Source organism: Notolepis coatsorum (assembly GCF_963971535.1).
Source record: "Notolepis coatsorum genome assembly, chromosome: 14".
Lineage (NCBI taxonomy): Eukaryota > Metazoa > Chordata > Actinopteri > Aulopiformes > Paralepididae > Notolepis > Notolepis coatsorum.
The window spans coordinates 98,331,524-98,355,280 of NC_140178.1; the positions used below are offsets into that span (position 1 = coordinate 98,331,524).

Sequence of the window (23,757 nt, forward strand, 5' to 3'; positions counted from 1 at the left end):
ATGTGGGTAATTTTGTCACCTATCTCAAAATCCAAAAGGTCAAAACATTTCTTACTGCAGGCTCATCTTTAGCTCAATAAGTGTAACTAAAATGTGTAAATTATACTTCCAATTCAAATCGATGCCTTGTCAATGTTAAGTTAAGTTTCCAATGTTCTCTCTGAATGTTCTCTCTGATTGATTGATTGATTGAAAAGTTTATTAACAGATTGCAGAATGGGTACAGTACAGTACAGCTCAATACATACAATTGTTAAGGGGATGCAGACCAGAGAAAGACTTTCGTCTTGTTTACATCAGGGTCCCCCATTTTCAATTCATCATAACATATATGACATACATGACATACAGATAGACAGTACTGCTACATCTATACATTTATGACATATCAGATTTGCAAATACAGTACTGTTTGTGATACAAAAGTGTCCAGAAAAGGAGTGTATATACATTTGGCATAGAAACTGTACATTGGAGGAGGTTGGATGGGTGGGGTGGGGTTGGTTGGGTGAGGGCTGTACATTGGAGGTGGGGGGGGGGGGGGGGGGGGGGGGGGGGGGGGGGGGTTGGGTAGGGGACACTCACACATTGTACACTGTACATTGGAATACTGACAAAGCCTTACTTGGTCATTTACTGTACAACTAGGTTAGGACATTTGTAGGGGCCAGTTTCGAATTGCAGTCTCACGTAGGTGTTTTTTGAGAGTGTTTTTGAAAGTGGGTAGTGATTCACATTCCTTTACAGCTTTAGGTAGGGCGTTCCACATTGATGTGGCATAATTGCGAAACGTGTTTAGTCCCTTGTTTGAGCCGAATCTGGGTTTTACATGATTTGTGGAGCTCCCTCTGGTGTTGTGATCGTGGTATTCACTGACCTTTGGGAAGTATTTTGACATGTACATGGGTACCTTGGTCGCGTAGTGTATCTTGTAGACCAGGCCCATTGCAAGTTGCTGTACTCTGTCGTCTACTCTAAGCCATCCTAGGTTGTCAAAGTGGGCAGGGGTGAGGTGGGTTCTAGGAGTCAGGTCAAGTAGTAGTCTGACTAGCTTGTTTTGAGATGTTTGTAATTTGTTTTTTAGTGCCTTTGAGGTGCTTTGGTACCATGAGGTGCAAGCAATAACATCCATAACGCTGGAATTGCTCCTTCATCCTATAGTCAAAGATGTTTATCCACTTGCGTGAAGGGTCATATAGGTGTGTAACCCCCCTCCATTTCTCTCTCTAGCCAACACACACACACACGCACAGTTAGTTGAACAATGGACAGTCTTTCTCTCTAAACTTTTTTTTGTGGGGTAAGCAAGTTGTCTCATGATTTGAATAACTCCAGGGGGGGGGGGGGGTAGTTTTAACATCTACCCCAAACAATGACAATAAAATAATTATTATAAAACACACATGAAAAAAGAAAGCAAACAAAACAATGTGTCCCACTGTTTGGTGAACCTCCCTCCCTCCCTCCCTCTCTCTCTCCACACTGTCCCCCCTGCTCTGCCCTGTCTCGGCCTCTCATGCTAACACGCTAGGCTACAGTAGCTCAACACTACAGCAACACACCAGTCTTCCCGACGCACCGGCTTCAACAAAACACCATTACGGTTGAAGCTGCTAGTAGTAGAGTGATTTGGTCTCCCCCCGACATTTAAAGACGGGAAAAATACAAGGCCACACACACACACACCGAAGGGACGTAAACATAAAGTATCAAATATAATCAAACAATTGAAGATGATTAAGCTCTTTTCTCTGAAGCAGCAGAAGAAAGACGAGGAATCTGCTGGAGGAAACAGAACAGGAGCCGGGGGTAAAAAAGCAAGTGCGGCCCAGCTTCGAATACAGAAAGGTAACCGTTCGAGCTAGTTAGCCGGGGTAACTAGCTACACCCTGTCTGGAGAGTTACTTTAAAATCACAGAATCACACACAAGAAACACCGTATATCTTACAGTATGTTGACGTGCCCAGCCCACCCACATAGCTGATGAACATACAGGGGCTTTGGCACAAGAGACTCAAGACATCAAGCTAGCTAGGTAGCTAAGAGGCTAATGTTAGCTTGGGGTGCTATTGGTAAACGTTAGCCAGCTAGCTTGTGTGTGCTGCTATATTTGAAAACAAAACGCAGACGTTTGTTAGCGGCCAGCAAGAGATGTTCTAGTCGGACCCCTGTTAACCCACAGTAGGCGACACTAAACACCCGCCTTGTTGGCTGATCCGGTCGTTGTCCGATTTCATAAACTGCATTTTCTAGTCACTGCACGTTAGCTGGCGTTAACTAGCTAGCTAGCTACTATTTGACAGTGCCATCATGATGTCATAATTCAGAGAGTAACGTTAGCCTGTGTGCTAGTTAGCAAGTTGGATGTACACTTAAATGTCTCCACTTCACGTCTAAATCTGGTGAGGTCTAATAAAGCTGGGGAATTATTGTGTTTTTTATCATCGTGATTCAACCATCCAGTTCCACCAGCCCTGCAGTCCTTGCAGTGGCCATGTATGGCATGATGAGTTAACTAGGCAGGCATCACATTTTTTTCCAAGCTAATATTCACTTCCTCCACTTAACTCACATAATTACAGTATTACAGATCAGAGCTATTTGTCAAAACACGAGCAGCAAACTGAACCTATAACCCATTCTTTCACCAGCTGACGCATTCATCTCTTTCACACCTGATGGGGGGGGGGGGGGGGGGAAGCAAACACTCATTGGTTGTCTATCTTGTGTCTGCCGATGAGGAGTATTATTAAGCCATTCATCTCTAACAGAAGGTTATGCAGGCGTGATGACATGTCTGTCTGGGAGAGTGAGAGTCTTTTTTTTAATATCACAAATCAACAGCCAGGTCAACAACAACAACAACAGTGGCGCTGTCACCATAATTGGTGAACGTTGAGGTTGTGGAAGATGATCATCCCATGCAACTCCAGTGCGAATCCCGGAGTTGTGCACCATTAGTGAAAGTGATTGGCTTTGCACTTTGCTCAGTCTGTCCTCTGTCAGAAGTGGACAGCACAGTGTGGTTCTCAACCCTTTTCCATCTCAAGGACCCCCCCCCCCCACACACAGATATAGATTAAGTTTTGGACCCCGGATTTGTCTCGGGAACCTCCGTCTGAGAAGGTTTCTGCTGTTCAATAGGATTTTAAGTCCAGAATTCTGTAGTTGAGATAAAGTTAAAGAATAATAGTCACTTTTATATATTCTCTCATCAGGCTATTGATGCTATTTCTCCGGGCACCCCATGGAACTCCCACAAGGACTCCTGGGGGCTCCTGGAACCTTGGTCGAGAACCACTGGTTTAGCAGGGTTCTTGTCTCAGGGTCGCCGTGTGAACCTGACTATGCTACAGGGACTGAGAACTGGTTAATTAAAAAAGAACAAATGGTAACAACGAGTAACGACCCGCCTGGAGGCACTTAATCTATTCCCATCTTCTCCAAAAACTCACCACGGACAGTCCGAAGCCCCCACTTCCCAAAAATAGTTCATAATTAATTGTTTGTTAACCAGCTCTGCATTTTCATGACCATTGTGCTTCTAGTTGCACATGCTCACTACTAGGAAAACATGCCCACCACCTGGGTTGTTTCGTTGCAGTGCGTCATGTTGATCAGAAGTGTGTGTGGTCACAAAACAAACGCAGAGCTGGTGAACACAATTTATTATGGACTAAAAATGTTACTGTTTTTGGGAAGAGGAAGCTTTAGACTGTCCGTGTTGAGTTTTTGGAGAAGATTGGAATAGATGAAGTGCCTCCCGAAGAGTTGCTACCACTTTTTGACTGAACCACTTCCCGACTCTGTATATACGGTCGCTGTAGCACAGAGTCTGGTTCTCACGGCTAGATTCAGGGATCCTCCCACCGCTTCCACACAGCTCTTCCACCTAGGAGGCAGTGTGTTTACATCCAGTCCTTTCATGCTATGTTTTTAATTTTTATATTTAAAAGGCCATTGTGCCATTGGCTTGTGTAGAGGCTTATTTGCAAGACATGCTTCCGCGGCCAGGTGTCCCCAGGGGTTTTGTGGTGGTTGCGGGGATACAAGCATTCGTATCTCTATGCGTGCGCGCGTAGCGAATTTAGACGGTGAGAACATTTGGACAACATCTCGCTCTCTCTCGCCCCCCCCCCCCCAAACTCATTCAGCATAATAATAAAAAAAAACATAAAAAAACAAATTGACCAACAAAGTCTTGGTTCACTAAAGACCGAACCCCCAGACCAGCCCCAGAAGGGGTTTGCATCATGAGGGGTTGACCAGAGAGAGCCTTAAACCACTGAGTCTGCTCCAGCTTCCTGCTCTACAAAGTAGGACTACACAGTGGAAAGGTGCAGGCGTCAGACAACACTAGTGTTACAGGTTGCCACTCCTACCAAACACACACTAGCAGTGGAGGGAATGAGCTCCTACCTCTGGTTACTCTGTTACCTGGCGAGAGAGAAGTGAGAGGTTGGGGGGTAGAGCTACCCATCATTATGACATAGAGTTCTACCAAATGAGCACCTGACCTTCCACGGCCAGCGATTCTCAGCGGAGATAACGTATAGAGAAAATTTATCCGTTAAGCCTCGCTCTGGTAAATGGCCTCAATGTTGCTTTGTAGTGGAATTCCCCTTTTTTAAAAGCACACAACTGCACCATTTTTAAAAGCACACAGTGGTGTAGTGGTTAACACTGTCGCCTCACAACTAGAAGGTCGAGGGTTCGATTCCCGCTTGGGGACCAGGTTTCCGCGTTGCCAGGTACCCATGTGGGGTATCTCCCAGGCCTTTCTGTGTGGAGTTTGCATGTTCTCCCCGTGCTCGCAAGGGTTTCCCCTCCCGATAAGATAAACCCGTCGCGTTCCCTGACGAAGACGGACAGGAGCACTTGGATTGGTCCCCGGGGCGCGGCCCCACGTCGCAGCCCCTGTCTGCTCCCGGCTGCCCTTGGGGGGGGAATGATGACGGGATGGGTCAAGCGCAGAGACTCAATTTCATCGGCGACCCAAAAATTGCATGTGTGTTCCTGTGTGTGCCGCCCATCGCATGTGTGTGTCACTGCATGATAAATAAAAACTTCTTCAAAAGTCCAGTAGGGACTTGATATTCACGGGTGTTTACATTTTTATTTTGTTTTCCATTTTGTTTTCTTTAATTTATACATATATAGTTTTTGTTTTTTGTTTTGCATATATATATATATATATATATATATATATATATATATATTTTTTTTATGTTTAAAATAGTACACTCATTTGAGTAGTGGAAAAGGGGTAGGATTAAATAAGTGTATACTTCTTCCTACTCCTTTTCGAACATGTAGATTGAGTTGTTTTGCTTTTTGTTATTGTTTGTTGTATTCATTGCATGTTCGAAATAAAGACTTCAAATCAAAAAATTATATTATTACAACTTGTAAACCTCATTTATAGCCGGACGTGAAGTCATTTGAACCCATTCTGAAGCTCTTATGAAAACTGAAATACTAAGTATTCTGGATGATGTCTTCGGTTAACATGTGGGTTTTGCCTCTTGTAGTCTTCGTATGGAGTTGGCTGTCTGATGTGTTGTTTAGATGCCAGGGGCAAGCCTGACATAGGAGGGAGCAGGACCTGTTTGGCCACAGGGTGTGACGTCTCCAGATCAACAAGCCTAAACAAGCTGAATCACAATGATTTCTCGTAGTTGTGATGTTACAACTAAGGGATTAGCTTTGGTTAAATCAATTAGCTGTGGTTTTTGGTAGCCATAAACCCTGCCTACCTAACATACTGCCCTGTGTGTAAAAGTGCTTTACTCCTAGGTGTGGGGTGGCCAGGCAGGGTTGCTGCACCCACCAGAAACACTGTGTTCAATAAATTTTTTTAGATGTAGATCTGTCTCTCTCTCGCTCTCTCTCTCTGTATATATCTATGTCTCTCTCACCTCTCTATCCCTATGTCACTCTCTTAGACATCAATGAGCTGAATCTGCCAAAGACGTGTGAGATAAACTTTCCTGACGACGATGACCTGCTCAACTTCAGACTCATCATCTCACCAGACGAGGTGTGTGTGTCTTGTCTGTGTGTGTGTGTGTGTGTGTCTGTCTGTCTGTGTGTGTGGAGCCTTACCCCTGCCTGAAGCAGATGAAGCAGCAGGAGCAGAATGACTGGATGCAGGAGTCATAATGTTACCGTTAGAGTAAACACACCAAGTGGTTTTGACTTGTGACAATGTGGCTCTAGACGGCAGCAAAGTGAGGGAGACCACACACACCAATCGTCATTGAAAGTATTTATTAACTTTTTTTTTGGATCCACTTTTTCTCCCATTTTTCTATTTTTCTCTCATCCCAATTTCGTATCTTCCAATTCAACCCTCCCCTGTCTCGAATGCTGTTTCTTGCCTCCCACAAGCCGGCTGCAATGTGGACTATTACGAGTCGAGTCCCCTCCGATACTTGAGGTAACAGCAGTCGCATCTTTTCACCTGCGCGGCGCAATCTTTCAGCGTCAGGGGTCTGCGCTGTGGAGGGGCGCCGCCCCCATCGCTTCCTGATTCTACTGCGCAGACACACAAACCGACCTGTAGGAGTCGCTGTCCACAACGCCCGATCCCCACCCATCAGTTTCCCACCCCCTAATACGGCCAATGTGTATTAGTACGGACGACCAGCTAAACTGAAAGCAATGTGGAGCGCTGGGCTCGAACAGGCGAACCCAGCGTCTCCAGTATTCATGGTGAGCGCCTTGCCCACTGCACCACGTAGCCACCCAAGTATTTATTAACTTAAAGTGACTATGTGTCTCTTTAAAATACACCGGGGGGGGGGTACTGAGCCAACTGAGACCACCGGTACTTCACTCACCTTCACTGCTCTGGTCTCAAAGCGGTCTGGTGAGACACAACACCGAGGCGAGAGCAGCGATTGTCGCATTGAAGAGCAGAACTTGATTAATTAATAGGAAATAAAAAGAGACTTTGTCGCTTTAAATAAATGAACAATTATACTTTTAGTCAGGGGAGTGTCATGGTTTCTCCATAGAGCTCCATTATACTTTTAGTCAGAGGAGTGCCATGGTTTCTCCATAGAGCTCCATTATACTTTTAGTCAGGGGAGTGTCATGGTTTCTCCATAGAGCTCCATTATACTTTTAGTCAGGAGAGTGCCATGGTTTCTCCATAGAGCGCCATTATACTTTTAGTCAGGGGAGTGTCATGGTTTCTCCATAGAGCTCCATTATACTTTTAGACAGGGGAGTGTCATGGTTTCTCCATAGAGCTCCATTATACCTTTAGTCAGGGGAGTGTCATGGTTTCTCCATAGAGCCCTGTTGTTGTACTTTATTCTGCACTACAGCTGAACGCAGGTAGGGGGCAACTCGGTCACATGATTCAGCGGGTATTGGTGATTGTCTGTTAGGTCAGAAAGTCGGAAACCAATCGGATCCTAAACGGCGGATTCAGTTTACACTTATTTCATGTTACAGAGGTGATCTGATCAACTTCTAGTAATCCCAGCATGTCACCATCATATTTCTGATGACGTCTCATGATACTCTTATATTCATGATGAAGTATGTTTGCCCCGCCAAAGGTGAAAGGTCACCAACTCGTCGTAAACCCCCAGAGTATTGCAGAACTGAGTATAATGGAGCATTTACCAACCGACCCAGGTGCACGACACTCAGCCCGCCGGCCCTCACAGCCCCACATGTCAGCCTCCCGCAGGGTGAACAGTGCAGCACAGATGGAGTGGGGAGGAGATGTATTCTGGAGAAGTGGAACTCCTATGGTCTTTCTATTGAGTCTGTGTCTGGCGTGCAGAGAGACTCGCAGAGACGTGGGTTGTAGCCGGTGCAGCGTGCGCTCTCTCAGCGTCTGCTCCTCTTCCTGTCGGGGCTCGAGGCTACAGTTGACGTCTTGATATAAACATCTCAAGTTATGATGAGATCACATTGCTGTGTATTAACCATTATTAACCTCGCCTCCCATTTTACATTGTTACTATGGGCATCGTGGCGTTAGTTTTAGGGGGGGCTGAGTTTTTGAAGACATCCTCTTTGAAAGCATTAATGATAATGTGCAACCCCTCTTGTTTACTATGCCACTTTACTTGTTTACTCTATTTGTCTATGGAGATGTTCACCTTCTTTGCAGGGCTATAACTTTTTAAATTGTATTGCTAAATTGACATTACTATGGCCCATTCAACATCAATTATCTATCGTTCAGGATGTAGGAACGTTTTACTTTTTCATTCACACATTCATACGGTCTAGAGTATAAATATTTTTTTATCGTTTTCTGCAGTATTTCATAGAACGTGAGATATAGCCATAAATGCATATAGATCATCAAATGCAGTTTGATACCGATCGACGCCAGATTAAACATTTCAACTGTACATGATCCTAGACGTGTTGACTGATCATCTGCGGTTGACCAGAGGGGGGGGGGGGGGGGGGGTCGTTTATAATTCCGTGGCCGACGTTAAATCATTTATGTAGTATGGGTGATATATAGATCAGAGCAGTTTGTATCGAAAATGGTAAAGAAAAACGCTGAAACTCACCCCAGTCTCCTCTTACCGTTGGGTGATGAGCGTGGAGCAAAAAGATCGCTATTATCGGATGTTGATCTAGGTGATCCAGTTCCGGTTTGTATAATACTAATATACTATATTAGTGATGCACCGATGTGAAAATTGTGGCCGATACCGATAACCGATATTAATATTGCTGTTCTGGCCGATACCGATATTTACCGATGTCGATATCTCTGTATAGAAAACACTTTTTTATGATAATCAAATAAAGAGCTATTTTCCAAAACGCATATTTTTTTTACTTTTGTAACTTATTTTCAGAAATGACTGATATTTTGAAACTATTTAAGGCCAAAACATGTAAAAAGAAAAAAAAAGATAATTATTATTTTTTTATTTTTTATTTATTTTTTTATATCGGCCCTATCTTGATATCGGTCCGATACCGATGTGTAAAAAAACGGCCATATCGGCCGATATTATATCGGCGGCCGATATATCGTGCATCACTAGTCTGGATAGAGTCCGGACGGAATAGGGGACGGACTAAGCACTTCCGGCCACTTCCGGTTTTGGAAACTCGCCGATCGGCCACCAGGTGGCGGTATTGAAGCGTTGCAGAGTTGAGCGGAGTCCTACAACACCAGCAAAGACTCTGTGGGTGAAATGTGAATACCATGACGAAAATATGAAATATTGATCTCAAAGACGACGTAACCCGTCATTGGCAGATTACGCATGGCGAGGAATGACGTGTAAACACGTCATCGGCGGAGAAAGGGTTAAGATATATGTGAAAAAAAACTCTGATTACCCCAAGTCTGGTAAAATAGATTCCTTACATCACATCAGATGTTCTGCAAAAAGATTATTCCAATTCCTGATCGCCATTCCAAATATATATCGCGTTTATTGATCCAACGCTGGGTACTCAAAACGCATAATCCACACTGTTCTGAGGGTCCACAATGAATCTGATCGGCTCGGGTTACATGACTGAGAAGTAAAATGTGGATTCCGGATTTTTCTTTTCTCATCCATTTTCATTGAGTCCAATCCAATGCGTGCATTACCATCCGGGAGACGATAGGGGGCGGTATTTTCCCTGTTCGAGCTCAGAGACAGTCCCAATGGTAACGTGAGGCTAGATTGATGAAAAATGAATGGAAATCGCTAATAAAATTAATAACGATTAAATAACGAGATTTCTCATCCTTGGCACTCAACGCATGGCATTAACTAACGAGATTTCTCATGGCTGGCACTCAAAGTGTTAAGAGGGGGAAACTTTTTTTTCGAAATTGACCCAGTTTTAGCGTTTTTATCAAACATTTTGTCCGCCCAACCACAATCACCACGCACGTGCATATTTTAATCCATGGTTCATAGCGTGCGTGTGTCATCTTAATGATGACGTCACACAAGGTACAGGGCAGCAGGGGGCGGTGAGAATCACAGGCAGGTAGTGGCAGGAAGCAAAGAGCCATCTTGCTACTACTAGCCGAGGATCTAGTATCTGTTTCACCGAACACTATTGCTCCGTGATCATAGCCATTTATCTCCAAAGCTAACCACTATTTGTAAAAGCCACAACGACGTTACCATATTTGTAAATACTAATGTAAATCATTGTGTCGTTGTACATATTGTGTATATAACGTTAGTAGCTAAGTTATCTTGCTAGTCGGCATTCTCGAAACTCCTAACTCCTTTATACCTTTGTCCTCACAAACAAAGTATTCTGCCAGGGAACTTATGGACATGACAGTAGTAGTACTAGTTATAAGGTGTTTGAGCTTGTAACGGTAACGTTAGTTAGCTATCGTGGTAGCCCCTTTCGTGACTGTGATGCACTGAGTGCTATCCGAGGGGCTACTATCGTATCAACATGCCGTGACGTGTAGCTTGCTAGCCGGCATGATGCGTGCAGTGCTTTGCCCCACAGGTCTGAGAAGAGGACCTGCACATTTTACTCGTTTCCAAAACTCTTCTACATGCCCCGATTTAAAATGGTTCACGACAGTAGATGTAACTGAGGGGTTACAAAACCCTGACTGTATTAAAGATTGTGATAGATTAAACCACTGCTAGTTATGTACTTTAATTACTGGCCAGACAGTACATCAAATATAGATGGTGAACACCCACAAGAATACGGCATTGACAAAGAAATAGTATTTGAGGGTAATTTATTATTATTAGGCAACGTTAGGTTACAGAATGAGAATTAGGGTCGCGCTTGTATGGCGAAGAATATACGTAAAGTCAGTCAATAGCATGAGTCACTAAGAATAGCAGGAATCCTACGATGGGTCTAAGTTGACACCACCTGTCGTATAGTAGCAACTATATAGGGCAACACTGGTACCGACTGGAGACAATGGGTTCCCTCCGGGGGTGTAAGGCCTGGAGGGTAGAGGAATGTTCGGGTACTGGGGAATAAAGAGGAATAAAGAGACTCCAGGTACAGGAGTCGGTCCTTGTAAACTCCCTTGATCAGCAGCAAAGTAATAATTGTAATCCAGATGCTCGACAGCATTGATGACAGCTAGCCAGCCCCGTCCACGAGGCCGACCAGAGTTGTAATCCTCACGAGGTTGAATCCCAAACGATAGTGGAAATCAACGATGCTCTTCTCCGGGTACCACGTTCCAAATCAATATAATCCAACCAGGAATGGTTCTGCAATCGCCGACGCCGATTCTCCTGTGTACATGTCCAACGGTTCTCCGCCTAGGACTCCTCGGGTGTGGGCGACGTATTTAGGCCACACAGCCTGGTTAAGTACACTAGCTAAAGACACGACGAACCGCTGGGTAATACTACACACGAAAGAACTGTGGCCGCACGATATACAATAAATGAACGACTATTTACTTCACATTAGATTAAGTCGAACTCAACGTTACTTCATTGAACTCTGACACTTTTACCATTCTATTCGCACGCGGTTCTCAATGCTCTGTTTAGACGCAAGGTTGCTCACTTCACTGTTTTACCGAACTGCTGCTGTTCACACCTGCGCCGTATTTATACTTAAGTGAACATCTAGTCCCAACCTCAGTCCTTGTCTGGTATTACTACGCTGACTCCGGGCATGTTCTGACATGCCTGCAGTTGTCTTTGAACTTGCCGTTGGGGGCTTGCGCGCTGGCGCCTGGGGGCGCTGTCCAATAGGAGAGCGAATATTACTCTGGTTTAAACGCAGGTAAAGGGATATTCCGTGTATATATATAAATAATATACAAAGTATATCAAACAATAAAGGTAGATTCTCAGTTTAATCTGGCCCTTCACAACAGTAGACATAATGCTAATGTTAGCGGGGTAACGTTAACGTTAGCCAGAGCCATATAGCCAGCTTGGTACTATGACCCGTGACGGGGATAAGGCGACAGCCTAACAGAACAACAGGCTGCCTAGTGGTAAATGTAGTTATTTTTTTACGACATTAAAAACGTTATAACTACCTTTGTTTCAACCAAAAATGCAGTTGTAGCTGGTCCATCAAAGTCTCTGACGATTAAACCCATTTTCGTCTTGTAAGGCGTCCATTTGGATCAAGGAAATGGCTTTTTGCACTCGTCAAACTCCATTGTAGTGGATGAGAAGTAGGGAAAAGTTACCTGCAGTGACGTCACGGCACTGATAGCGTCTGATAAGCTTTTTGATTGGCTCCATACATGTTATTCGTGCGTGGACATTTTTAACCCTTTCTGAGTGGAATTTCCGGCATCAAATGGAAATAAATAAATAATGAAATTAGATACCAATGATGTAAACTACCCATAATTGAAGAGTAGGGTTTAACCTGCAAGTGGGCCTTTAACCGTCTGTAGTGTGGTAGTGAAAGGTTAACCTTCTGTAGTGTGGTAGTGAAAGGGTTAATATTTAATTGCATCAGTTTGGGGAATAGCATCATGGATTTAAAGTAATTCCAATCGGTGAGCGAACAAGTTCGAGAATTTTATACCAATGAATGAGCACTGCAGTCCATGATGACCAAGCAGGACTACTTTGGTTTGAGTGCAGCTCAACATACCAAGTACCAAAATTAGGTCTCTGCTTGATTTTGATTTGCGTGGGAAAATATTCTTTAAAGAGACGGTTACATTTTAAAATTCTAGTTTATCAAGCTGTAATAACTAGCGATGCACCGAATGAAAAATTCTTGGCCGAAACCGATACCGAAAATAGAAAACAGTTGGCCGAAAGCCGAAAGGCCGAAAATGATTCATAGAATAGAATAATTTTTTACCAATGTTGTGGAACATTATGATTATGGAAAAATATATGATTATGGCAAAACTTTACTTAAATAATAAATAATCACTATTATGGGTCCATAAAACATTTATTCAGCACTTCTGAATGCATACAGTACATTAATTCCATCTTTTCTCTGGCTGCCGCAGCGGACATCTGTGCTCTACTGAGCGCACCTTTCTAGTCCCCAGCTGAATGTGCTCTCTGGACTTTGGCACAGTAGACGTGCGACAGACAGACAGCGTCAATGTGAGAAACACAATCCCCCCCCCCTCTCGCTCTGAATAATATGCATATTAGATCACTCAGTGATTAACCGCAACGGGCATATAGTAAATAAGGATATAAAAGCATGTTAACACTTTGAGCGCCACGCCTGGTTTTCCGTTTTACCGCTTGAATGCCACCATCGGCGCCAATGTTAACGTTAATATCGCCTAATCTATGTTTTAAATTATGGCTATGTGTCTAATCTGCCCATCGCATTATCAAAGACTATTTTCCAGTCAGTGCTGTGAAGGCAGATTGTTTTTTTATCGCGTCGTTTCCGTTTCAGAGCAGTTAGAAAATCCCCTGTTTTGATATAAAAAACAGCTAATTCTGGAGCATTCTATGAAAATCGTCTTTTAGTGGAATATTCCACAACGTTGATATTCGTCGGCCTTTTTATGAATCGTTTTCAAATAAACGCTAGATGATCAATATTATACGTGCACGCAAGCACATTACGGCCGCGCACTGATAATCGCTCCGTTGATTTCCTCACGGACTTTTACAGTGAAACCGAAAGAAGACATTTCACAAAACAGTTTATAACTTCATCAAACTTACTCTGATTATCCTACCACTGATAACATGGAGTCCTTACCTGACATCAGATGGTATCCAACTGGTATATTCCAATTCCTGATCACCATTCGAAAAAATCGATACGTGTATGGATCCAACGCGATACAGTAGAACTCCATGATCCGCGGGGCTCTGAGGCTCCAGAATGAACTCTGGTAACCCCGGCTGGATCAGTGAACTGGAAAATGTGGAGTACCGGATTTTTTTCCCCATTCATTTTCATTGAGTCCATTCCAAAATCACTTATGTCATCTGGGAGACGACAGGGGGGCGCTTTTTTCCACAGTGATCACCGGCGCCCCTCGGCTATACTCGGGTAGGCTCGGGTGATGCAATAATTTTTCAGATCGAAAAAAAAAAAAAAAAAAAAAACCCGAGAAATCTCGTGAGTGGCATTCTACGTCACTATTAAAAACCCGAGAAATCTCGTGAGTGGCACTCAAAGTGTTAAAGACGCATTTATTGGACGCGTTGCGCGCAGAGTTTACATAGAAACAGCGCGACTCCCGACAGCGCGACATCATCACAACAACACGCAAGGTTGTTAGGTTGTTTCTGTTTCGGTGATATATTTTCGGTGAAAAAACTCTTTCGGCCAAAAGCCGAAAGGCCATTTTTTGCCATTTCTGGCCGAAAACTTTCGGTGCCGAAATTTCGGTGCATCCCTAGTAATAACATACAATACGTTCTGTATCCTATAGGGCTTTTACAAGCTGTAATAACAATACGTTCTGTATCCTATAGGGCTTTTACAAGCTGTAAGTTCTGTATCCTATCGGGCTTTTACAAACTGTAATAACAATACGTTCTGTATCCTATAGGGCTTTTACAAGCTGTAATAACAATGTGTTCTGTATCCTATAGGGCTTTTACAAGCTTCAATAACAATGTGTTCTGTATCCTATAGGGCTTTTACAAGCTGTAATAACAATGTGTTCTGTATCCTATAGGGCTTTTACAAGCTGTAATAACAATACATTCTACAGTATCCTATAGGGTTTTTACAAGCTGTAATAATACATTCTGTATCCTATAGGGCTTTTACAATTAAGCAATAATACACGAGAACCCGTGGAATATCAGGAATATTGCCATGGCTGTGGTGTGCCTGCAATATTCCTGATATTCCACTTGTTCGAGTGTATTATTGCTTAAATATACAGCAAGTTGCACCGTCGGGAAATATATAGGATGAATACAGACAATTCTAGGGTATTTTTTTTTTTTTACTTTATTTTTTTAGCGTTTATCGCTTTTCTGGTCAAGCATGACCGACAGAAACAGGTTGAAAACGGGATATAGAGCAGGGGAAGACATTCTGATAAATGACGGCGGGTCCGGGAATCGAACTCGTGTCCACCAGATCCGTGACGCAGCACGGTTTTCCCCGACGCAGAAATAGCGCCGAGATATGCGGTGAGCTACTGGAGCTCCCAATTCTAGGGTCTTTTATATTGATTTCAGTGAACTTGGCGTAGAAAAATGGTTCCTAAACGGGGGAGGAAATTAGGCCATTTTACTCGCCAAATGCGAGTATTTTCTATGTTTGGCGAGTGATTCATGAAGACCACTCGCCACACTGGCGAGTAAAGAAACAAAACAAAAAAGGATCGGTTCATATTGCGATACTCTTATTTTGAAAATCCGGCGAGTCGTATCCGCCGGATACAAATAGTAGTGTGAAATGCCGTGTAGCTCTGTACAGCAGAATAGGGCTACAGAGCGCCTATTTTGCGACCCGATATAAGTCTGTGCAGTTTTTTCCTGCAACGGGTCAAATGCATCTAACATGCTTTGCATCGTCGCCATTCCTTTATGCCCACGTCGCGTTAAATATCTAAATTAACGTTACGTTAGCTGCTTACGCTAACTAAGCTAAGCAGCTAACCCTGAGAGATAACAGGAGACGGAGAGGGGAAGGAGGAGGGGGGGGGGGCAGTCTACCTTTCTGTGTGGGGACTGGGGGAGGGGCATTCTGTGTGTGTGTGTGTGTGTGTGTGTTTGAAAACACCAGATGAAGTCAGGAGTATTATATTGATAGTATTTACTGAGGATGGACAGATAATGTTGATATTTAAACATAAAAAATACAATACATAATAAATGTATTCATGATCATCATGCAACATAAAACAATTGTAGGGACAGTTTGGGAGAGGAAGGGGGAAAATGAACATTCACCATGCCCCGCTCAATCCAGTATTTAGTCCAGTCCATTCCAGCATCTCTTGTCCAGCCCTACCCAGTCCAGTGCAACCCAGCCTAACCCAGTCCAGCCCAGCATCTTTCACTGCCCAACCCAGTCCAACCTAGACCAGCCCAACTTTCCCTGCCCAACCCAACCCAGCCCAGCATCTTTCACTGCCCAGTTCCCTCTTTCATGTTAATATGTCTTATGCTAATATTGTGAAGAGTAGAGACACTGTTATTAATGTTTTATGCTAATAAATATTTGAAAGAGTAGAGACACGGTGTGATTATTACTATGATTGAAAATCAATTTAGACGAAGACATACAAAGAAGTAATTATCACAATTAGCGATTTATTTTCGCCTGGTAAAAAATCTGTTTGGCTGGTAAAAAAAATCATCTACTCGCCAGTTGGCTGGTAAGCCAAAAAGTTAGTTTCCTCCCCTGTTCCTAAAGATGTATCGTTGCTATGGAATTTCAAATGGAGTAGGCTATCAACCAGTTTAGCAACGCAAATTAATGACGTATTATTCTAATTTATACAACAGGTAGGTCCGGCCACCTATTTACCAAGGCTGTTTTAATGTATGACCTACGACCATTATTTTTATTATTATTATAAAAATCAAGCGAGAATGTACCCATTTAGATTCCAAATATGTAGTCAGTTCGTCCAAATAATGCTTGTTTGGAAATTTGCGCCAACGTTTTCGGAGATTGGGCGGCTGCGACAGGACTTGACGCATGCCCAGTTTAACGATGTGAGGTTTGATTGATTGATTGAACTTTATTAACAGATTGCAGAATGGGTACAATACTAAGGTTAACTATCGTAATCGATCATCCCGCTATATTCCTTTATCCGTAATTGATCAGTCTCCCCAGTTAGTAGCTAGATTGATATATTTAGTGGAAGTCTCAATAATCAAATAATCTGGACAAAACCATCACTTTTATCCGTCTGATTCAGATGACTCTAAGAGACATTTTGAACCGATCTTGGTCCATATATGGGCATATGCATGCCATGATGCAGGGGATTCCCCAATCTGGATGCGTCAGCCCCAGTCTCCTCCGTAGACCAGACCGTCTCGTTTAACAAAAGGTTTGTTTGAGATTCAAATAGCTCCTACAGGTATGTTAAATCAAACATAACGTCCGCGGAGTAGGTCATGTCGACAGTTTCCGTTTGATGAATGGCAGTTGAAACTTTCTACAACATTCTAAAGTATATTTCTAGAGTATATTTCTTTCTACAAATATACTCACGGCTTAGAACGCTCTTGACCAATCACAATGTGTGGTCGGACGTACCTGTTGTATAATGTGTAATAACAATGTGTTCTGTATCCTATAGGGTTTTTACAAGCTATAATAACAATGTGTTCTGTATCCTATAGGGTTTCTACAAGCTGTAATAACAATGTGTTCTGTATCCTATAGGGTTTTTACAAGCTGTAATAACAATGTGTTCTGCATCTTACATGGTTTCTACAAGCTGTAATAACAATGTGTTCTGTATCCTATAGGGTTTTTACAAGCTGTAATAACAATGTGTTCTGCATCTTCCAGGGTTTCTACAAGCTGTAATAACAATACGTTCTGTATCCTATAGGGCTTGTACAAGCTGTGACACCAATGAGCTCTGTCATAACACTGTGTTCTATATCTTCCAGGGCTTTTACAAGGGCGGCAAGTTTGTCTTCAGCTTTAAGGTGAGCTCTAAAACCTCCGTTCAGTTACAACAAAGAGAAACATCATCTCATTGCGTCAGTTTGACAGTCTTGCAGGACTGACGTGAAGACATGCTAGCGTCAGTTTGACAGTCTTGCAGGACTGACGTGAAGACATGCTAGCGTCAGTTTGACAGTCTTGCACGACTGACGTGAAGACATGCTGGAGTCGGTCTCAACAGTAGCATTGTCGACATATACAAAAACAAGGCCGTTTCTAAATGTAACCTCTTCAATGTCCACAGGCTACAGGGCATTCATGGCCGTCTTTAAGACACACCCACATTTGCTCCCCATCACACCTGGTGAAATCTCTCGCTCCAGTTGAAACGTCTTCACCTGGAGTGAGCCGCTCACGGCGCCTTAGAGCAGAGCTGCGTCTAGGGTTGGGCACCGATTCCGGTACTTTTAAGGGTATCGACTGAATCACGTAGTAAATATTTTTTTAATAATTATTATTACGCTTAGTTTATCACGAAACCTTTGAGGTGTGCCTCACGTCAACGTTCACGCGCACAATACATGCTTACCTAGGATTTGACTTGATTCAACAACAACAAAGCAGTCGGGCCAATGGCAAGCCGAAAACGGTCGCAAGTATGGTTACTGGTTACGGATTTTGATTGTAGTTATTTATATTATCTTGTGTGGTTTGTTTAATCGTTTTATACTTGTTATTTTGTAAAATACAATACATTTATTTATTTATTTAAATATATAGATGTGTACCTTTTAGTTCCGCAGAATAGTTCATTTCTGCTAGAGTGGTTTGTTTAATCGTCTTATACTTGTTATTTTGTAAGACATAATTTTTTATTTAAAGATATGTGTGTGTGTAATGTGTATATATATATATATATATATAACAAATTGTTCTAAATAAATAATAATGATAATAAATAATTTTAAGTTTGGACAAATTTTTTACAACTGAGGTAGGTAGATTACATTTTTAGAGAGTAAAGTACAGAAAAAAGGTACCGGTATTGGTTCAAATGTGGTACCCAACCCTAGCTGCGTCTGGCCCGTTCACCTCTGTTCGCATATCTCCGTCGACTTTGTATGCATTTTCGGCAGCTCAGAAATTGGTTTGTATTTGAAGGAACTCTAAGGATGATCAGGTTATCTCTCTTCTGCTTCATCCTTCTCTCTCTCCCTCCTCTCTCTCTCTCCCTCCTCTCTTTGACCCCGGGAGCGACACTCGGCAGGCCAAAAAAATCTGATTGGTTGTTCAGATTCAGGTACCCTGGAGAGTGTGGCTTATTACTGAACAGTCACAGAGCATTTGATATATTGGTAGCTGTTGGGATATAAAGAGAATTTCACCAAATATTAACAAAAATGCTTCTAAATACAAATGTCCTACTACCCCACCTTCTACTCTACATTCTTTGGATCGTATCTACTTTCTGATTCAAATAAAGCATTGTGTGTGTGTGTGTGTGGTGTGTGTGTGTGTGTGTGTGTTCGTTCAGGTAGGACAGGGCTACCCACATGACCCCCCCAAGGTAAAGTGTGAGACGATGGTGTACCACCCCAACATCGACCTGGAAGGAAACGTCTGCCTAAATATCTTAAGGTACACACACATATATATATATATATATATATATATATATATATATATATATATATATATATATATATATATATATTAACCCTTTCACTGCCACACAACAGAAGGTTAACCCTTAACCCATTCCGTGCCAACCACGAGTATAGTCGGGTTTTAATCGTTATTTCTTTTATTAGCGATATCCATTCATTTTTATCCATCTAACCTGATGTTATCATTGGGAATGGGTCCCTGATTTTGGACATGGACAGACATCATAAAACATAGAGCATCATAATAAAACATAATAAAACAGAGCATCATAATAAAACATAGATCATCATAATAAAACATAGATCATCATAATAAAAAACAGAGCATCATAATAAAACATATAGCAACCCCATAAAAACACTCCCTACCCTCTCCTTCCTAGACGTGGCTATTCTATACTTCACTGGCTAGCCATCTTTGTGGCACGTCTAAAACTTCCCCCCTCTTCAATGTTTTTCAGGGCCACTGGAAGCTTGTTCCACTCCAGTGCTGCAGAATTAGGGAGTTAAATTTTGGCAGAATAAAATCTGTGGCCGGTTGGATTCCAAAAATGTCCATTGGCTGATGCTATATTCCTTTACTGCATACTGAATTCGGCGTCACAAAAAGTATTCCAGGCGATCTGGTGAAGCCATAGCTTTAGGCTAACAGAAAAGCTAACCCGGAGCGAAAAAAAGTGACACCCAGTCTGCAATAGGGGAAACTGCATTCTCGAGACGGCGCCAATACCAGGATCTGGCCGGTACTGCACTTTCGGAGTCCCAATATGCCTTTTCCAGCCGAAATACAGCTCTGTATTTTATATTTCCCTCCCACCCACCCACCCCCTCCTAATGTACAGTCCCCTCCCCATCATATGTATATACTCTGTCAGGATCTAGGGGTAACAGTACTGTATATTTGAATACCGCCTATGTCACAAATGTATCAGTACTAAATACCTATATGTCCCTATGCCATAAATGTCATGTATGTTGTGTATGTCATAAATGTCTATATGAATTGAAAATGGGGGACCCTGATGGAAACAAGACAAACGTCTTTCTCAGGTCTGCATCCCCTTAACAATTGTATGTATTGAGCCGTACTGTATTGTACCCATTCTGCAATCTGTTAAATAAAGTTTTCATTCATTCATTCATTCATTCTGTGACAACATCCGGGATATTAAAATGGAATAAAAACAAAAACAAGCTTATCACGTATATATACGTGGTTGGCCGTCAAGCGCTGGCTCCCAATCACATATAGATACGTGGTTGGCCGCGAATCGGTTAATATAATATATATATGGTATTGGCCTGAATACAAGACTAGCATTGCCAGAAGGTCTGAGCCTGAATTAAAACCTAATTTATGTGTAAGAGCTCACACTAAACACATTGGGTCTCATTCTCCAACAGACTTAAGACCTAAATCCTGCTACACTTGGGACTACACTAACGTTAGCCTATAGCTCTGCCGTCCCTGCTAGGAAAAGGTATACATTGGGGGCTCGAGTCCGGGATATGAAAATAAATCCTGATTTCATCTGTGAGTTGTAAACTGTATGGAAAAAACGTGAAGTTAGCTCATGCTACTGGAAAACGGACGCCTCGTCATTAAATGAACTGAGTTAAAAATGATGACGCCCCTTTTATTTTTACACGGTTGATGCGGTTGTCTGTTCTGCACACACGGTAGACTTGACACACATTTTTTCTCTTAAGTCCGTTGGAGAATGAGACCCATTGATTTTCTGTGGGGCTGCCCCAGATTTTACATCCCAGTGACATCACCGATTGGCCTGCTCTACTGTCTTTAGGACTTGAGTCCACTGGGAGGCTGCTCTAGTCTCTTTAGGACTTGGGTCCACTGGGAGGCTGCTCTGCTCTAGTGTCTTTAGGACTTGAGTCCACTGGGAGGCTGCTCTAGTGTCTTTAGGACTTGAGTCCACTGGGAGGCTGCTCTACTGTCTTTAGGACTTGAGTCCACTGGGAGGCTGCTCTACTGTCTTTAGGACTTGAGTCCACTGGGAGGCTGCTCTACTGTCTTTAGGACTTGAGTCCACTGGGAGGCTGGGTGTGTTGCCTATGCCAGTGCCTTGTGAGACCCATGTGATGCATTTCAGGAAATGAAAGCGGGTTAAATCGTCTCACCTTCTGAAAAGTCTCTGGTTTTGTTTTGCTTTTGTAACCATGTCTCTGTCCTCTCCAGAGAGGACTGGAAGCCTGTGTTGACAGTAAACTCCATCATCTACGGCCTACAGTATCTATTTCTAGTGAGTACCTCACACATACACTGCACAGTCAGCATTAAAATCCCTAGTATACCTGTAGAATCTAATCAATGTGTTCAATAATCACTCTCCTCTCCCCTCCTCTCTTCTCCCCTCCTCTCTTCTCCCCTCCTCTCCTCTCCTCTCATCACCTCTCTCCTCTTATCTCCCCTCCTCTCCACATCACCTCCTCTATCCTCATCACCTCTCCTCTTCTCTCTATCCTCTCTCCGCTCCCCTCTCCTCTCCACTCCTCTCTCCTCATCACCCCCCCCCCCCCTATCTCCTCTCCTCTTCTCTCTTCTCATATCATTATATCTCTCTCCTCTATCCTCTCATCTCTCTTCTCCCTCTCCTCTCCTCTCATCTCATCATATCTCTTCTCTCTCTCCTCTCGCCTCTCTTCTCTCCTCTCCTCTCTCCTCTCCTCTAGGAGCCTAACCCAGAGGACCCACTGAACAAAGAGGCAGCGGAGGTCCTTCAGACAAACCGGCGGCTGTTTGAGCAGAACGTGCAGCGCTCGCTGAGGGGGGGCTACGTCGGCGCCACCTACTTCGAGAGGTGTCTGAAATAGCTCCGCCCACAGTACACACCACACGCCCTACACCCTTACTAGTCTGCCCTGCGCGCCCACAGCAGGACGCAGCAGCAGCCGCACGCCAGAAGACGCTTTTCTGTTTTAAAAAGAAAGAAAAAGGAAAAAAATACCCCCCTCCTTCCCTCCCTCCCTCCCCCCCTCCCCCCTCCTCCCTCCTCCAACAAGATGCATACCACCGTTCACACACCACTGGGGGGGAGACGCCGAAACCACACACCTGATCGACCGCAGCGGAGGACAATGATGATGATTATTATGATGATGATGATGATGATGATGATGAGGGGGGAGGGGGTGGGAGGGGGGGGAGGAGAGGAGGCAGGTGTGGGTGGTCAGTGAATGTTGCTCGGGTGAATCAATAAACCGGTGAATGCCACTACACTGATGATGATGATGATGATGATGAGGAGGAGGAGGAGGATGATGATGATGAAGCCGAAGCCGAAGCCCACACGTTTTTTTATTTTTATTTTTTTTCGTGGTGGAGAAGAGACGCCAACTGATCCACTCACTGGCAGACAGACAGACAGACAGACAGACACAGACAGACAGACACTTCACTGACAGACAGACAGACAGACAGACAGACAGACACTTCACTGACAGACAGACAGACAGACACCACAGTGACAGACGGATCTCCTTCTCTCTCTCTCTCTCTCTCTCTCTCTCTCCTACATAATGCTCACTGGTGTTGATGAACTGGTGAAGTTTGCAGCATCCAGCACGCACTTCAGAACGCACACACACAGACTGCACTTATCGACGACAAACAAGGGAGTCAAGTGCTCACTGCTCCATGCACTTAATGTGGATCACAGTTGTGTATATACACACACACGCGCACGCATGCGCTTCAACAGACGCACACACATGACGGAGCAGACACACGTCACAGTGTGAGAGGACATGACGGACAGACAGACGCAGACCCAGATCTAGAAGTAAAGGATCAGTAATGTCATACAGATGGGGCTGTTGTGGGGCGGGGGAGATCTATGTGTTTTGTTATGGGGTTTTTCGGGGGGTGGGGGGGATTTTCATGGGCGGGGGGGGGGGGGGGGGGGTGGGTAAGATGAGGAAGAGGGAGTGGGGCTTAAAATGTTAGGATTCTATTGTGTATATTGAAAACCCCAGCTGTTCACATTGACTGCAATATGGATTATGTTAAATAAAATATGAACTTGAATGATTATAATCATTGTAACGTCTGTATAACATCCTGATTGTTCATGTAGAGTCCAAAGATTGAGTGTCCCCAGAGAAAGCAATAATTTATGTATTTATGTATAGATCTTCACGTGAAGGTCCCATATTGTAGTCCTTTTCAACTAGATAAATAGGTCCCCTAAACATGTCTTGGAAGCTTTTTGCTGAAAAAGAAACACTCAGATTATGCTTCCTAGCAGCCTCTACACCCCTCTGTTTCAGTCCTGTCCTCAACGGGCTGTTTCTGTAACGAGTGAGCCCCATTGATCGTACAAATACGATAATTATCGTACATCTAGACTACCATCGGAACGAAATTCAGATCAAGCTGTCAAACTAGGCATTGCAAATATGACTCAAAATCCAGCAATATCATACCATAAGTACCGCTGAAGTGTTGTCAAAAACACATTTATGTGGAAAAGAGACTGTTTATGACATTTTGTATTTTTGTACACGTTTTTCAGAGTCTAGGGCGTGTATTGCAATGAGCTTTTTCTTTTATCTTTTTTTTAACTGGCC

The 23,757-nt window shown here is 43.3% G+C and overlaps 1 protein-coding gene across 1 annotated transcript; it reads left to right on the forward strand.

The window, feature by feature from the left end:
- The first annotated feature begins 1,536 nt into the window (after positions 1-1,536).
- Positions 1,537-23,036, forward strand: ube2m (ubiquitin conjugating enzyme E2 M). The gene is made up of 6 exons (XM_084329356.1): positions 1,537-1,848; positions 5,947-6,041; positions 17,506-17,544; positions 19,038-19,141; positions 21,368-21,431; positions 21,862-23,036. The coding sequence occupies exons 1-6, from the start codon at positions 1,734-1,736 to the stop codon at positions 22,000-22,002; spliced, it is 558 nt and encodes a 185-aa protein (XP_084185482.1). The 5' UTR covers positions 1,537-1,733; the 3' UTR covers positions 22,003-23,036.
- Positions 23,037-23,757: the final 721 nt, after the last annotated feature.

Excerpts from the sequence above, each read along its gene's own strand:
- ube2m (XM_084329356.1), top strand. The coding sequence starts at position 1,734 with ATGATTAAGCTCTTTTCTCTGAAGCAGCAGAAGAAAGACGAGGAATCT. Across the intron at positions 6,042-17,505 it reads TCATCATCTCACCAGACGAG|GGCTTTTACAAGGGCGGCAA; the intron begins GTGTGTGTGTCT and ends TATATCTTCCAG. Across the intron at positions 17,545-19,037 it reads AGTTTGTCTTCAGCTTTAAG|GTAGGACAGGGCTACCCACA; the intron begins GTGAGCTCTAAA and ends GTGTTCGTTCAG.